Source organism: Sceloporus undulatus, chromosome 6, assembly GCF_019175285.1.
Source record: "Sceloporus undulatus isolate JIND9_A2432 ecotype Alabama chromosome 6, SceUnd_v1.1, whole genome shotgun sequence".
Lineage (NCBI taxonomy): Eukaryota > Metazoa > Chordata > Lepidosauria > Squamata > Phrynosomatidae > Sceloporus > Sceloporus undulatus.
In genome coordinates this window covers 168,907,442-168,922,565 of record NC_056527.1, presented here as the reverse complement: position 1 = coordinate 168,922,565, position 15,124 = coordinate 168,907,442, and the positions used below count along the sequence as shown (strand labels likewise).

At 43.4% G+C, this 15,124-nt stretch overlaps 1 protein-coding gene across 1 annotated transcript in view; it reads left to right on the top strand.

Moving 5' to 3' along the window:
* The window catches only part of ITGA11 (integrin subunit alpha 11), a 52,963-nt gene that overhangs the window by 29,998 nt on the left and 7,841 nt on the right, over positions 1 to 15,124 (top strand). Inside the window, exons 15-25 of the mRNA XM_042472327.1 lie at positions 88 to 218; positions 1,106 to 1,272; positions 2,038 to 2,180; positions 2,597 to 2,707; positions 2,864 to 2,949; positions 3,516 to 3,723; positions 6,790 to 6,888; positions 11,779 to 11,855; positions 12,887 to 12,976; positions 13,518 to 13,608; positions 13,702 to 13,815. Of these exons, the coding sequence (XP_042328261.1) occupies positions 88 to 218; positions 1,106 to 1,272; positions 2,038 to 2,180; positions 2,597 to 2,707; positions 2,864 to 2,949; positions 3,516 to 3,723; positions 6,790 to 6,888; positions 11,779 to 11,855; positions 12,887 to 12,976; positions 13,518 to 13,608; positions 13,702 to 13,815 (1,317 nt within the window). The remainder of the gene's footprint in view (positions 1 to 87; positions 219 to 1,105; positions 1,273 to 2,037; positions 2,181 to 2,596; positions 2,708 to 2,863; positions 2,950 to 3,515; positions 3,724 to 6,789; positions 6,889 to 11,778; positions 11,856 to 12,886; positions 12,977 to 13,517; positions 13,609 to 13,701; positions 13,816 to 15,124) is intronic.

Sequence of the window (15,124 nt, the reverse complement as noted above, 5' to 3'; positions counted from 1 at the left end):
TATAGGTAATATGTCAACATATACACTCATAAACGAAGCTGCTATTGCTATAGAATGTAAAACAAGTTTCCTTCTGTGGTTTTTCAGCGAATAGCCGCGGCTGACCTTTCTCCAGGCTTGATGTATTTTGGGTGCAGCATCCATGGGCATTTGGATCTGAATGAAGATGGCCTCGTGGACCTGGCTGTCGGCTCCCTCGGAAACGCTGTCTTACTCTGGTGGGTCCTGTGAAATGAGGGCTTAGCTAGGCTAGTCCTTGCCATAAGACCTAAGAGTTACCATAAAGTCATAGTATTGGAAGGGACATGCAGGAATACACAACTGAAGCACTCCTGAAAGATGGTTTGCAGAAAATAAGTACCATCCCAATCTTAGAATTAAAAAGGAGGAAGGTGAAGGAGGGGGGAAAAAGGAATGTGGCCACCCTTTTGAGACTAACTGCTATTTATTTTCACATGAGATTTCATGGATATAAACCCACTTCTTTTGATGCAATAAGGAATGATATAAAAGGTTATAAAGCATATTTATACACTTGTGGCAATGGTATAGAAATTAATAGGATCCAGAAAGATGGAAAATTTAGAACCCTTGACCTAAATTTTCAAAGGTCCATGTAATGCAACACAGGTATTTCATTTCTTTGCAATGGTCAGTGTTGATGTGCAAAAGCAATAAATCTGTGTGCTAAAAGTCAGTTTCCCAGGCTTCACAACTTCCTCTGAGAGTATTCCTTTTGTGCAGTGGTGAGGATACATTTATTAGTACTGTATATAGTATACATAGTGGACTATGAAGCCATTATCTTTGTACAAACCTCTGCTAATAGACAGACTCAAGTTGGAATTTGTGGATATAATTCAGTTCAGCACTTTTTGGTAGTCTTCCTTCCATGAACTTCTTCATGGACTGCACCTGTCAATCCCTTACTGTATGTCCAGGAAGGCTAAAACGTTCTGCAACTGGTTTTGGGGTATTGCCATTTGTAGTGTCAGATTTGTGTCCATTAATCTTCTTGCATAGAAACCATCCTGTTTGTCCAAAGTAGAGTGTGTAAAAGGTCATTGTAGGCATTGGATGGCATATATCACTCTTTCCCATCAAGGTCCCGCAGTGTTGTCAGAGTCAATGCCAGCATCCGCTTTGAACCGTTCAAGATCAACATCTTCAACAAGGACTGCGTTCGGAACGGAAAGGACGCCACTTGCCTCTCCGCCTTTGTTTGCTTCACTGCCATTTTCCTCTCTGCGCATTTCCAGACGGCCGCCGTGGGTAAGGAGCCATCCTACTTCTCCATTTGGTCACCCCAGAGGGTTTGGAGTGGCCTTCTGGAGTGACCGAAACTTTGGTCTCTAGTTCCCTGGAGCAAGATTTTTATTTAAAAAGCATGCAAAATATTATTGGTTTATTTATGTCTTGCCTCTTCTTCAACATGGGGACTCAAGGTGGCTTACAGAAATGGAAAGAGGTAACACCACATGGGGATACTAGGAATAGGATGGAGTGTGGGAATATATCATGGATGCTAGCAGAAAGATTGGCTTAAATGCTTTAGGCTAACAAATCTTAATCTGCCACCTTCAAAAGGAAATGCACACAGCAGAGAAGGTGCAAAACAGCAGTACTTGCACCCATTAAGTTGCATGGGTCCTTGCCACATGCCCTCAGGATGGACATTGTTGTCATAGGGAGTCAAGGTGGCACCTAAAGGTCATCACGACCTGTCCAGGTTCATGCTTATGGCCTCTCTGCAACTGCTGTTGTAATATAACAAAATATTTGTATCCCGGAATAATGCAGGGTGACCTTGAGCAAGTCACACTCTCTCAGCCTCAGGGGAAGGCAATAGCAAACTTGGCAATTGCCAAGAAAAACCCATGATAGGTTCTCCTTAGAGTCACCATACTGTAAGTTGGAAACGACTTGAAGGCACACAGCACACAATGGCATCTTGGAGAATATAGTTTAACCCTGAGGTTTTGGACTCATTTTGCTTCTTTCATTGATGTGTATGGGAGCAATTTCTGATTGTTTCAGCCCTGAATTTCAACATCACCATCGATGAGCGGCGCTATATCCCCCGAGCCCATCTTGACGAAAACGGAGACAGGCTCACTCACAAGAGAGCCACCTTATCCGCCGGTCAAGAGCATTGCGAGAAGCTGAATTTCCATGTCTTGGTAAGGGCTTGGACTACAAAAATGTGAGATCTCCTTGCTGGCAAGAGGAGCTAAGTTTGGAATTTTAAAACAAAGCACTGAACAAACAGCAAATTGGTCCTGTGTCCATCTCAATGGATGACTTATCTCAGTTACCTTTGTGTAATGTGTCTTCCAAATAATTATAGAAAACCTGGTGGTCCACAGAAGTGTTTAGTAGCCCCTATAAATCTATCAATCCATGTACTGAAAACCCCGTTGTTAGACGTTATTGTTAACACAATCCATGCTAAACTTAAAGTGTTTCAAATGGAAGTCTGTCCCCCTTTTCTGCCCTATTTCAAATATTAGTCTCATCTTCTCAAAGGGTCCTCAGCAGCCATCTTATCCCAAAAGTGAAAATAGAAGATGATGGTGATCACTTTGTACTTTCGTAGGATACAGCTGATTATGTGAAGCCGGTCACATTTTCCATTCTTTATGACCTGGATAGTCCTCATGATGGACCAGTGATGGACGATGGGTGGCCGACCGCGCTGAACGTTGCTGTGAGTAGCAGGCGTTTCACTGGGGTGAAAGTGGGGCGAGAGCCTTGAAAATGCTTAGTTAGCCAGATATGTTGAGGATTCCTAAAATTTACTCCTTAGCGCACTCTATAAAAACCAGAGCATCGGAGCATTTCTTTTTTCCTTCATGTTCTTTAGGTCCCATTCTGGAACGGCTGCAATGAGGACGAGCACTGCATCCCGAATTTGGTCCTTGATGCTAAAACCGACATCCCAACTGCCATGTGAGTATCTACTTTGGAGTGAGCATCCATGCAGAGCAAGCAATATGGCCAAAAAAAGGAGCGTGTCAGTGAGATTGTAACTCTGCTCCAGCTTTTAATCCAAACTTTAAACATTTATCTGACATCTAATCCACATTGCAGAAATAATGCAGTTTGACACTGAGTTTGACTCAATGGTATGAAGTCCTGGGACTTGTAGTTTTGTGAGATATTTAGCCTTCTCTGTCGGAGAGCTCTGGTGCCACAGCAAATAGAAATCCCAGGATCCCATAGCACTGAGCCATGGCAGTTAAAGCGGTGCCAAAGTGCATTAGACCTGAACTTTATCACCCAGTATTGCTTTGGTACCAATGATAGTTAGTAACACTGAGTTAATAACCTAGAACAGACTGACCACCACATTGATGCCAGAGTGACCAGTGATATATCTATGGCCAAGGTCTTTTGGACATTGATAAAGCCACCAAGAGTAATGATGGGGGACCTCTTTGGCACCCAAAAACTCTGAGAAAGGGCATGTGAGCGTTATCTGGACAGCTGTGCTTGAATGTCTGTTCTTTCCGTAGGGAGTATTGCAGACGCGTCCTGAGAAAGTCGCATTCGGATTGCGCCGCCTACACGCTGTCTTTTGACACCTCCGTTTTTGTCATAGAGAGCGCCAGAAGGAGGGTGGCGGTAGAGGCGGCCCTGGAGAACATGGGAGAAAACGCGTATAACGCCGTTCTAAACATTTCCTTCTCGAGAAACCTGCAGTTTGCAAGCTTGATCCAGAAGGTAAGGGAACCTTATGTTTTACTCAGGCTCCTTGGGGTTCCTGGAGTTGCTCAGCTCTGGCCTTAAAATAACCAGTTTTCTCATGTTGCTTTATAACTTCACATGGGGAATTCACATTCCCCCCCCATAAAATAACCCACTTGTGGTTCACACTGACAAATTAATAGGTTCAGAATGGACCCGCTCTGGCCAGTCGAAGGGCAAATTTAAATCAATTCCGATCTGCATCTGGTTCACATTTGCACGGAATCGGTTTATCCAAAAAGTCGCGGAAAAAATCAGCATCAAAAAGATGCAGGTTAAATGGGTCTAGTGTATGGCCCCCCTCTCCAAATTGCTTCAAGTGGGAACCAGGGTCATTTGAACTGGTTCATATCGATTTGCGATCCAGTTTAAAAGGTAGTGGGAATCAGGCCCAGCATCTTCAAACGATGAACAACTTGTATTTGGTTTATTTGCAGCACCTGAGAGCAACTCCCCTTCTCTCTCTCTCTCAAGCTGCCTCTGCATCTTATGGCCAAGTTGAAGTCAGAGGTGATCTTTATTATCCCTCTGCTGAGTTATGGTTCCTCTGGAAATAAGAGGCTTAACCTGGGAGAGTGAATTGCAGTTTCTTTGCTGGGCAAGGGCATGCCACTCCGCACGTTGTCCATTGAACGGAAGAGGGAAGGAGCCCTGTGTTTGCCAGGCATCCATCCAGCATTTTGGAGGGAGGCATGCAAGTCTCTGTTGACAGCCAGCCAGGGAAGAGAGCCAACGTCTGGGAATGCTTTATTGCTAAGAGAGGAGAAAACGTCTCTGATTTATAATTTTCAGATGGCGGTCTCCACGTCAGCTTCTTTGTCATCCTGCATCTTTTAAGGTAGTTTTCTAACCGTCCGTCAACCTTTCCCAAATATTTCTGATGCTTCTTTAACCAGAACTGGACTTGGTGTCTCAAACACAGGAGGTGAAAAGATGTTGCAAAGGGGAATATCCCCCCCCCAAAGGCATTTCACAGAGCTCATATTTTTCTGAAGAAGGAGCTTTCCACGTGTCCGTTTTTTACAGCTGCGGTCGGTCATCTAGCAGACCTCCCTGAACGCCTTTGTTTCTTTTGTAAGGATGAGATGCTACAATGGGATTGCATTGCAAAAATCTCCACTTGCAGCGTGGTGCATTGACTGTATTGTGCAATCCTTCTGCTGAATTGTGCAATTGAGCCCACAACCAAATAGGCCTGAAACTAAAATGGACTAAAATTTTGGGGTCCTTCTCCTTATTTATTTATTTAATTTCATTTTTATGCCACCTTTCTCCTGAAAAGGGACCCAGGGCGGCTCACAAGACACCGAATCTGAAGAGAGAGGCCAATAGAGGCCAATTTAGATTGCTCTTCCTTGTTCTTGAAAATGGGAATGCAAGCTTTCCAAAAGTCAACACACAGGAACTCAACAAATTCCAGCAGATGAGTAAAAAGCCTCACAAATGTCTTGTAATTTTGGAAAAACCACTCTCCCATCTATATAGATTCCCGGGAAGGGTACAAATATAATGATTCGGACAATAAAACACATCATCATCACTGAGCCAAAGAAAGGCAGTGAAATCAATGAAATGGAGTCAGCTCATCTTGAAATGCCAGAGCAACTGGAAAGGCTTCAAAGCTGGGGTCAAAACAATCGCAAAGTTGGCGCCCGCAACCTTAAAGATGGTGCAGTTGGGGCACCAAAGCAAAGAAGCCTTTTTCCTCCGTATGGATACAAAGTTTGGCAATCCTATTGATGTCTTTTATCTGCATAAATTCCTTTATGGGCCTTTTTCTCCAATGCAAAACGACCAGTTCTGCTGGTGTGGTGCATTTGCACACTATACATGCAGAAGCACGTTTCAATTCATGCATCCCACATCCTTTTGTACATTTTGGTGGTGCAATGTTGCTATTCACTAATAATGCACAATCATTGTGCAAGTGAGTGTAAAGTTACTCTCCATCTCCTTGATGCAGGATCTCGTCCTTGGTGCTTCAGTCTAAACTTTAATGGTGCCAAGCCTGTATTATTTGCAATGAAAAATGCAGTGCAAATAATTCCTGCCTCCTTTGGGTTGCTGGACCTCAGCAACACCTTCCTCCCCTTCTGTCTCTTGTTGCAGCCCCAAAAGTAGTAAATGGCGAAGTGTTGACAGGGCAAGCAAGGGCTTTCCTGTGTCTTTTGGACAGACTGTCCTCTCCCTCTCTTCCCCTTATTAGTAAATATGCTGAGCTTTCCCATGGAAGCTTCCTTGATCCGCCGAGCATCAAGTATCTCTCCCTCCCCGACTGTTGATTTAAAGAGCTTGCCAAGGGAAAATTGCAGGAAAGATTACCCACAAATGCAGAAAAAGTGCAAACGCTTCTCTCTCCACTTTCTGATGGATTACTCAAAACAAACCAAAGAAAAACATTAGGAGATGGAACCAGGGCAGACACAGGGGCAAGGATTAAGGGAAATATTTTTCTCCACTGAGAAAGATGGATCAGGAGGTGCCTAGTGGTTTCATGCAAGGAAAGGGACCCCCTATAAATGTGCAAAAGATTCTTGTGGGGGTGAAGTTATGACCGAGGGATGCAATGTCCCAAAGGAGTAGAGAATCCTGGCACAGATAATGCATTTCTTCCCTACCAACCTTGGTATGGATATATAGGAAAATCTTGTTATCTTTATTTATATTGCACATTTTCCCCCAAGATTGGGACCCAAGACGTCTTGCAATTAAAAGGTTTGCAATATAACAGTACCTTCTTATGTTGCATTTTAAGCTTCCTAAGTGACCTGGAAGAACAATCTCTAATGTAGATCCTATGTAGTGTTGTCTGGGGCCTTCCATGTCAGCAGGGCAGCAAGTCCACTCCAGTCTTTTTAAACTATTGGAAACCACCTTGAATCCCATTTCGGGAGAAAAGTGGGATATAAATCCCATAATAAATAAATAATAAAAGCCAGGAGGAGTTTATCATCCCTGCTGATCTGGGAGCTATGAGTTTCTGCTGTGCCAACTTATTAGTTGCAGTTTTCACTGTGCGTTTCTTCCCATTTGCTTTTTCAGGATGACCTGGACATCAACATTGAATGCATGTCTGAGGAGAAGCACCCAAACAGTAGGATTTGCAATGTCAGCTACCCGTTCTTCCGGGCCAAAGCAAAGGTAAGGGCAGACATGTCCTACATTTTTCTTGAGTGTCCAACATCTCCCAGTGCCTGGTCCTCCTTTGAGGTTATGCCATCTGGTCACCCTGGGTTCCTTGGGATATTGCAAATCCGCAAGCATGGCCAAATCCACTGTGTTATCTGGCCTCCAGGACTTGCATGCATTGCCCAGGTTAACCCATACTTTCATAATCCTGATTTTCCATCTCTTCCTCCATTTAATACACCCAGATCTATAACACTGGAATAGAATGAAATTCAGGAAAATGTTATATCTCCCCAGAATCTGAATAATGCTGTTCTAAGTAGATTCCCCATATCATTCTATATGGTCCCAGTTGCCTTTCCAGCATAGTTTATTAAGGGTTCCATGCAAAGCAAGGACTGGAGCATTAATTTTTCTCCTTTGGGTCTGCATAGTGGTTCTTTCTTAGGAAATGATATTAGTCGAGCTGCCTTGAGATAGCTAAGGATCCTAAAAGGCCTAGGAGCAGTCTAATTAAAACCAGGAAGGCTGGGTCAAAAGCCTTTGTGCAAATCCACCAGAGCCATTTAACAGGAACTGTTGGAATGGCTGCTGGTCATTCCGTCCCCAAATTCCTTCCCTGTTTCATGAGACAATTCCTTTTTTTGGCAGCAATTGGAGGGGAAGGTCTGGGGAATGGGAAGAAAATATTGCATTAGACTCATGCACTCCAGTTTTCAGCAAGGACACTTTCAGCCCGTCTTGTTAACTAAAAAGAAACACTGCCAGAGACTGCCAGAAATGTATGGTTATAGGGAGCCTTGTCCCATAAATGTCTCCTTCCCTTTTTATGGCTTGTTTGTGCCAAGAAAACTCCATCTCAGTTGAAAAGGAAAATGCTGGCATTCCAAACACACAAATCCAGATGGGTTTTTTTTGCAAAACTGATCCTCAAAACCAGCAGGATTGCATTGCTCCTTGTCTTCCTCTGTTATCCAGAGACTTTATTCCTTCTCATGACTGCCTTGACTACCTTATGCATCACCTTCTAGTCCTCCAAAAACATGCCCAACATTGCTAGGCGATATATGGCCTATTTACGGCCCTCCAAATATTGGATTGTATATTGTGCGTCCTGGTGAGGGCTGATGGGAGCTGCAATCCAGAAACATCTGTAGGGAATTGCCCTGAAGATGGTACTGAGTTTGCAAGACCTAAATGGAGGACAAAGGTCTGCAGAGGTCTCATTCCCAGATCTGAGGTTGACTTGAGGGCAGTTAACAACAACAAATGAGGAAATAGTGAGAATATTTCAGTATGAGGGAATACAAGGAGGCCACAGCCATGAGCATGGAGGACATGAGCAGATCAATAGAGGACAGAAAGGCTTGGAGATGTCTTATTCACAGGGTTGCTATGAGTCAAGGCCAACTCAAAGGCAACAACAAGTAAGAAATCTTTAAGAAATTCATGGGGTTTACTCTGTGTGCGATGATGGCGGAGCTTGGTTTTGGACATCACAATGCCATAAGTCAGAAGTCACTTTTAGGCATGTTCAAGAGACATGGTCACACTCATCTAGTCTCAGGGTGGCTGCTTTTAATACCAATGTTGGCAGATCCACCAGCGGTTGCTCAATGTGTCTCTTTATTGCCTGATGGTGCAATGGAGGATGCATAAGGATTGTTTTTTACAACTGAAAATAGTTGAAGGCACTGACAAATCATTACGCAGCTTCCAAGAATGTGCATCTGTATGGCTGGAATCTGGTTGTTTAGTCCCAAGAAAAAGAGAGCCATTGAATTAACCGTTGAAAGGGAAACCAACACAGAGGCCAAGGCTCTCCCCTAATTCAGAAACTCCACTTAGAAATATGCCTACTGTATTTCACAACGGCGCGTGTGTGTGTGTGTGTGTGTGTGTGTGTATATTGCATGTATAAAGGAACTAACATGTTACGTGTGTGTGTGTGTGTGTGTGTGTGTGTGGCTTTTCTTCGCGAATGAAGATTCAGGAAGGAAACATCCTAAAAAGGCCAATCCGTGATAAAAAACACCCTAAAAAGGCCAATCCGTGATAAACAAGTCCGGTTGCAGACAACACAGGTGTAGGAAACCACAGGATTCCAGACTAAGATTGTGTCCACACTGCAGAAATAATCCAATTTGACACCACTTTAACAATTATATGAAACTGCAGACACTATAGTTTTATGAGAAATTTAGCCTTATCTGTCAGAGAGCTCTGGTGCCAGAACAAACTACAACTCCCAGAATTCCATAGCATCATGCCATGGCAGTTAAAGTGGTGTCAGACTGGATTATTCCTGCAGTGCGGATGCAGCCCAGGACTTAGAACCCATCCCTGGCAGCTGGGTCTTCCCCTTCTTCCCATTTCACTTAAACAGAAAACATTTCACCGAGGTTGTCATATATGATATACCTGGAAAGTACATTATTCTCCATGTACAAGATGCTGGAAAGGGGCAATACTGGAAGATACATAAGCAGACTTTAGGAAAAGAAAAGAAGGAAGGAAAGTGTGTGAGAGAGAAAGAGAGAAAGAGAATTAGGAGGCCCAGGGAGGTTTCTCCGACTCAAAACAAAATCTGAGTCCAAAGCCTTTGCTTGGCACGAAATTGACAATGATGGATTTGATCTGATCAATGCGCTAGGATTTCATCCTTGCAATAAAACAGACCTGTGTGCTTTTGGGGCATGAAATACTACCGTAATGCATCTGTATGGCACCGAAGCCTTATTGCTTTGCCAAAACAAAGAGAAGCTGAAAACGGAAAATTCAGCCCTGGAAGTCTGGAGGGAATTTTAATATCATAATCATCTGCGCATGAACCAGGAGCATATATTTCAAAATATCCCTCTTGTCTCAAAGGTTCATCGCATTGTAATGTGGTTAGAACATATTTGGGGGGCAGCTTCGGTCCCTTATGGTCATTTTTGCTTGGATTTACGTAAGTGTTGACTCACCATTCAACAAAAGGATTCAGTGGGGTCTACTTTAGGCAGGGCTAAATCACAGAAACATCTCCCATGTGCATAAATCGGATGCTCTTCAATCCATCAGATATCTTCTCCGACCTCTTTTTATGGGATAACCAAAATGCACAATTGCTTGCTGCAAGCTTTCGAAGTCACACTGGCTTCTTCTGCATCAGGCAAACAGGAGAAAGAAATGGAAGATGTTAGTCCTAGGCCTGCATTTGTCTTTTCTGGTCTTAGTTCAGATGTTTAGGGAGAGCTATCTGCAGACGGTCAATGGGAGATTCTCAAAGTCAATTTGCAATTCAGAAAAGATACTTCCTTGGAGTCCAGCATGTCTCCTTCCTTTGGGAAGCCACAGGCTCCTATGTAGGACACTGAAAGTAAAGGAAAACAACAGAGAAAGAAAGAAAGAACACACATGAGTACCTTTTAAACAAACACATACACCATCACAATACATATACATTCACTCCATATAACCTAACATCTCATCTCTCCTCCCATCCCTTAAAAAGACTTCCCAACACTCTCAGATTATCACTATATTATTTCTCATTGAATGCATTTCTAGCATTACATACAAACTCACTCAATCCAGTTTTTCCCTTCCCTCAAACCTCTGGGGATTTTAAGGAGGAGTGTGGCCCAGAAATACTTATCTCACCAAGAGTTATTTTGCCGCATCCACAACAAATTTCCAGGTTTTTTGGGGGGGAAGCCATGGCAATGTACTATAAGGAGTATATCACACGGGAGGCAAAGTGCCCAAATCCTGGGCATAAATGGGGTTTAAATCCTTGGAAAATCCCACATACACTGGGCTGATTGAGCAATAATAATAATAATAATAATAATAATAATAATAATAATAATAATAATAATAATAGGATTTATTTATATACCGCCCAATCACTGGGAATCTGGGCGGCTTACAACAGAGGGGATAATAGACGGTTCCCTGCCCTCAGGCTTACATCTAAAAAGACATGACACAAAAGGAGAAGGGAATGGTGAGGGGGGGAGGGAATCAGGTCCAGCATTCTTCTCTCCCTCTGAGGCCTGGACCAAGGCAGATGGACCGGAGGGAGGGCTCTTCTTCTTCTGGCTAGCCCTGGTGGAGCTGGGCCTGCCTGGTCAACTGCCTCATAGGCTGGAAGATGACAGTTATGGAGGGAGGAGCCTCTTAATTCAGGCAAGCCCTGATGGAACTGAGCCTGCCTGGTCAGCTCCCTCGCAGGCTGGAAGATGACAGTTATTATTTCTATCCCATCTCTCCATTAAGAGCGAAGCGGCTACATTACTGCTATATTAACCCATTCAGAAAGTTGGCAAAATTGGACTGCTTTTTACCTTTGGGATTTTCCCTAAAGTCAAAAAGGGGTGCAATTTTGCAACTTTCTGCACAGGTTAATGTTGCCTTAATGCTCAGTGCGCCTGACATTGTCTGCAAACCCACTTTTGTGGGATTTCTCAGGATTTAAACCCCGTTTTTGCGCAGGATTTGGTTGCTTCTCTCCCGTGGGATAAAACCCCATGCCTGACACAATACTATATTGTCAATGGACAAAACTGTGTATGCTTTTTCCTGCTTAAAAATAACGTGTCTGGTTCGGTCGGCAGAACCGCTTAGTTGTAGGGTTGTGTTTTAGCACGATGCCATTATGGCTGGGAGCTTGGGGAGATGGATTTGGGACGTTTGGCATCCCTGTCCTGTCCTGTCCCAGCTTTGAAAAGTGTCTGCTTTGGTTGAAAGGTTGAGTTCTGCGAACAATAACTCAAAAATGAACTTCTCTGAACTCTGGTCCTGACAGAGTCTGTTGTTTACTCCAGACGGATGTGGAAAATGTAATGGATGCTTTGTCTTCTTATTTTGCTGCTTCTTTTTTCTTTTAATGCTGCAATCTGTTTTTGATTTCTGCAGGTAGCGTTCCGCCTGGATTTCGAGTTTAGCAAGTCTATTTTCCTCCAGAGCCTGGAGATCTCTCTAACCGCCAAGAGGTTGGCAGTCATCATACATTGTTCCTCTCCCTCCTCTTTGCTACCCATTCATCATCTCTTCACCTCCTTCCCCCTTTTATTTTCCTTTTTAACAATAGAATTCCTCATTTTTGGGGGTTTGCTTTTGGCAATGCCTCCTGGTCCCAATGCTACTGCTCACAGCGGCTGCGTTCCTGGGCTCTTTCTCCATTCTTTAGAAAGGAGGAAAGCTGGAAATGGCCAGCTTTGAGAATCCAGGGTGGCCCTTGGGACCCCATAATCTCCCTATCTGAAATGAATTTATACTGATATTGCCATCTGGCCACCCTTCGTCCAAGAAGACCCTTTTCCCATGCCTTCCTATGGTCTACTGACCCTATTAAAGAAACACTCCTTATTTTAGGAAATTTATTTCAAAGTCCATTGAAGATATGGGTGCTAAACTGCATTTCCAAAAATTAAATCTAACACCATGTTTGACATGCAAGGAATCGGTTCCCCCTTCCTCCATAAACTGGGTTGTAGCTGAGCTTATACAACGCAGAGCTGTGTCAACATCGGTAATCTCAGCCCTTGGAAAAATGACCTGGTTTTCTCTTTGCTTGGACTCAAGAGAGGATTAACTCTTCGCACAGATCGTGAATCAAGAGCCGCGTCAGCCAGAAATCCCCTTTTATTCCTCTTATATATCCAGAGGCCAAGCGAAGTGTTGGCGACTGGCAAGGGGAAAGTTTTGCCTCTTGCCAAAGTCGCCGGGAGGAGTATATAAAGGAGAGAAATTGCTACCCTTGGGAAGGAGGCTGGTGCCAACGCAGGCACAGGAAAAACTGAGCTGGTCCTCTGTGTGTGTCTTTACAACTGGTAGCAGCTCATAATCCAATTCAGCAGGGCCTTGTAAGAAGCCCAGTTCCACCGTCCTCCTAACACCTTCTTAAGGCTCGGCAATTCTATTCATTCCATTAATCCGTCAGTTTCTTGTTACTCTATTGATCTGTGTTTTGTGTCATGTCAAGTCTCCTCTTCCCTGACCTTTTGGTTCAATTGTCTTCTAGTGACAGTGAAGAATTAGAAAGCACCAAAGAGGACAATTCCATTCTCCTAAAGTTTCCACTGAAGTATGAAAGCGATCTCCTTTTCACCAGGTAGGCACGCATGGAGATTTTTTATATATTGCAATGGTTTCTGGTCGTGGAATTTTCTCTGTCTGCACTTAAACTTGTGGTTGGTGTAGTTGAGAGAGAGCTGGTATCGTATAGTGGTTTGAGCATTGGACCTGGTGACCAAGGCCGCATTCCCACTTACAAATAAATCGCTTTGCGATCCAAAATCGATGGATCGGTTCGGCGTGGTTCGGACTACATTTGTCCCAATTGCATTTTCTTGCTGCAAAATAAAATAGCCCACTTGTGGTTCACATTGACAAATGAATCAGTTCAAAAGGGACCAGCTCCAGCCAGCCAAAGGACAAATTTAAATCGATTCCGATCCACATCTGGTTCACACTTGCACAGAATCGATTTATCCAAAAAGACACGGGGAAAAATCAGTGTCAAAAAGAGAAAGTTTGCAACAGTGACTCCTTCCTTAAAACCTGATAATACAAGAATGAATGGCTTTTGCAAACTAACTTTCCCAAGACATTATTTCCTCCTTGGTTACTTTCTCCTTTTTATTGTTGTCCAGGAGTTCCAGCCAAGACTATTATGAGATCAAGTCCAACAGTTCTCTGGAGAGATATGACAGCATTGGCCCTCCCTTCAATTGCACCTTTAAGGTAAATCGGATTTCTGGTTGCAAAGGACTTGGGGCCGAGGTGGGACTTCTCCTTCATAGCCACTGAGGATTTTGCTTTGTAAAACTCTTCCAGCTACAGAATCTGGGCCTTTTCCCCATCGACGCAGTGGCTATCAAAATCACCGTCCCAGTCGCCACCCGAGGAGGAAACCGCCTTCTGCAGCTAACAGACTTCAGAGTCCAGGAGGTACGCTGGAGACCAGCATCTTAATTTGGTTTTTATTGTTAAAAACCCTACAAATCCTCCTTAAAATGTAAATGGTTAATCAGATACAGGAGGACCTCATAGAACGCTAGCTCATAGTACGTGGTTTCAGTTATACGCGACCCAAAAATATGTTCTCTCTGGGCATTTCTAGGTCCTCCAGTGTGATTCTATGGTACGCTTCGTATGGAGGTTAAACCATAAGAGTTGCACTGGATGATGCAAGATGCATTCCTACTTACGAATAAATCACTCTGTAATCCAAATCGATGGATCTGTTGGTCAGCAGAACGTGGTTCACACTACATTTGCCCCGATTGCATTTTCTTGCTGCAAAATAAAATAAAATAACCCACTTGTGGTTTACATTCACAAACAAATGGATTCAACATGGACCCGCTCCAGCCAGCCAAAGGGCAAATCTAAATTGATTCCGATCCGCATCTGGTTCACACTTGCGCAGAATCAAAATCAGTGTCAAAAAGATGCGGGTTCAGTGGGTCTAGCGCATGGCTCCCCTCTCCAAATCTCTTCAGCGATTTGGTTCAAGTGCAAACTATGGTCATTTAAACTGGTTCAAACCAATTTGTGATCTGGTTTGAAAGGTAGTGGGAATGAGGCCCTAGAGATTTCTAGAGGGAACACTTCTCTAGGCATTTCTAGGTCCTCTGGCACAACCCTATGGTCAACTTCTGGCTGAATTCACAAACTGAATTCACAATCCAGTTTGTATCCATATAAACAATCAAGCTTTCTGGAAGACAAAAAGAAACAAGACCCTTCCCACTTCATCTCTTGGTCTGAGTGAAGCTCCCCGTTGTAAGGGTTGCGTTTGTGTGTCTGTTTGTGTTTGTTTGTGTTGCCTGTATATGTCCATGCACATATGAATGCAGGATTTCCCAGGCAAGAAAACATAGCATCTGAACATGACGGTGTAACATGCTTTTTACCAAACATTACCAAAGAGAAGCCAAAGTCTCAGCATCAACCACAAATGTTCTTCATTGCATGGTTTGATCCAGTTTTTGTAAGATTTGAAAATAGTGGGAAATAATAGTAAGCCTTTATTTTAAAAAAGTAGAAAGGTGGGGTTTACAACAACAACAACATCAACAACAACAACAACAATACACAAACAGATTGGACTTTTTCATGGGACAAGAAAGAGGACAGAGGGATATCTGGGCATCTGAAGCATTCAAAGATGGTTATCTTAACAAATGGTAATTTTAAAGTTATGTTTCTAGACGTTTGGCCAGAGGGGTAAATTTGGCTGGCTTGGGTGCTGTTC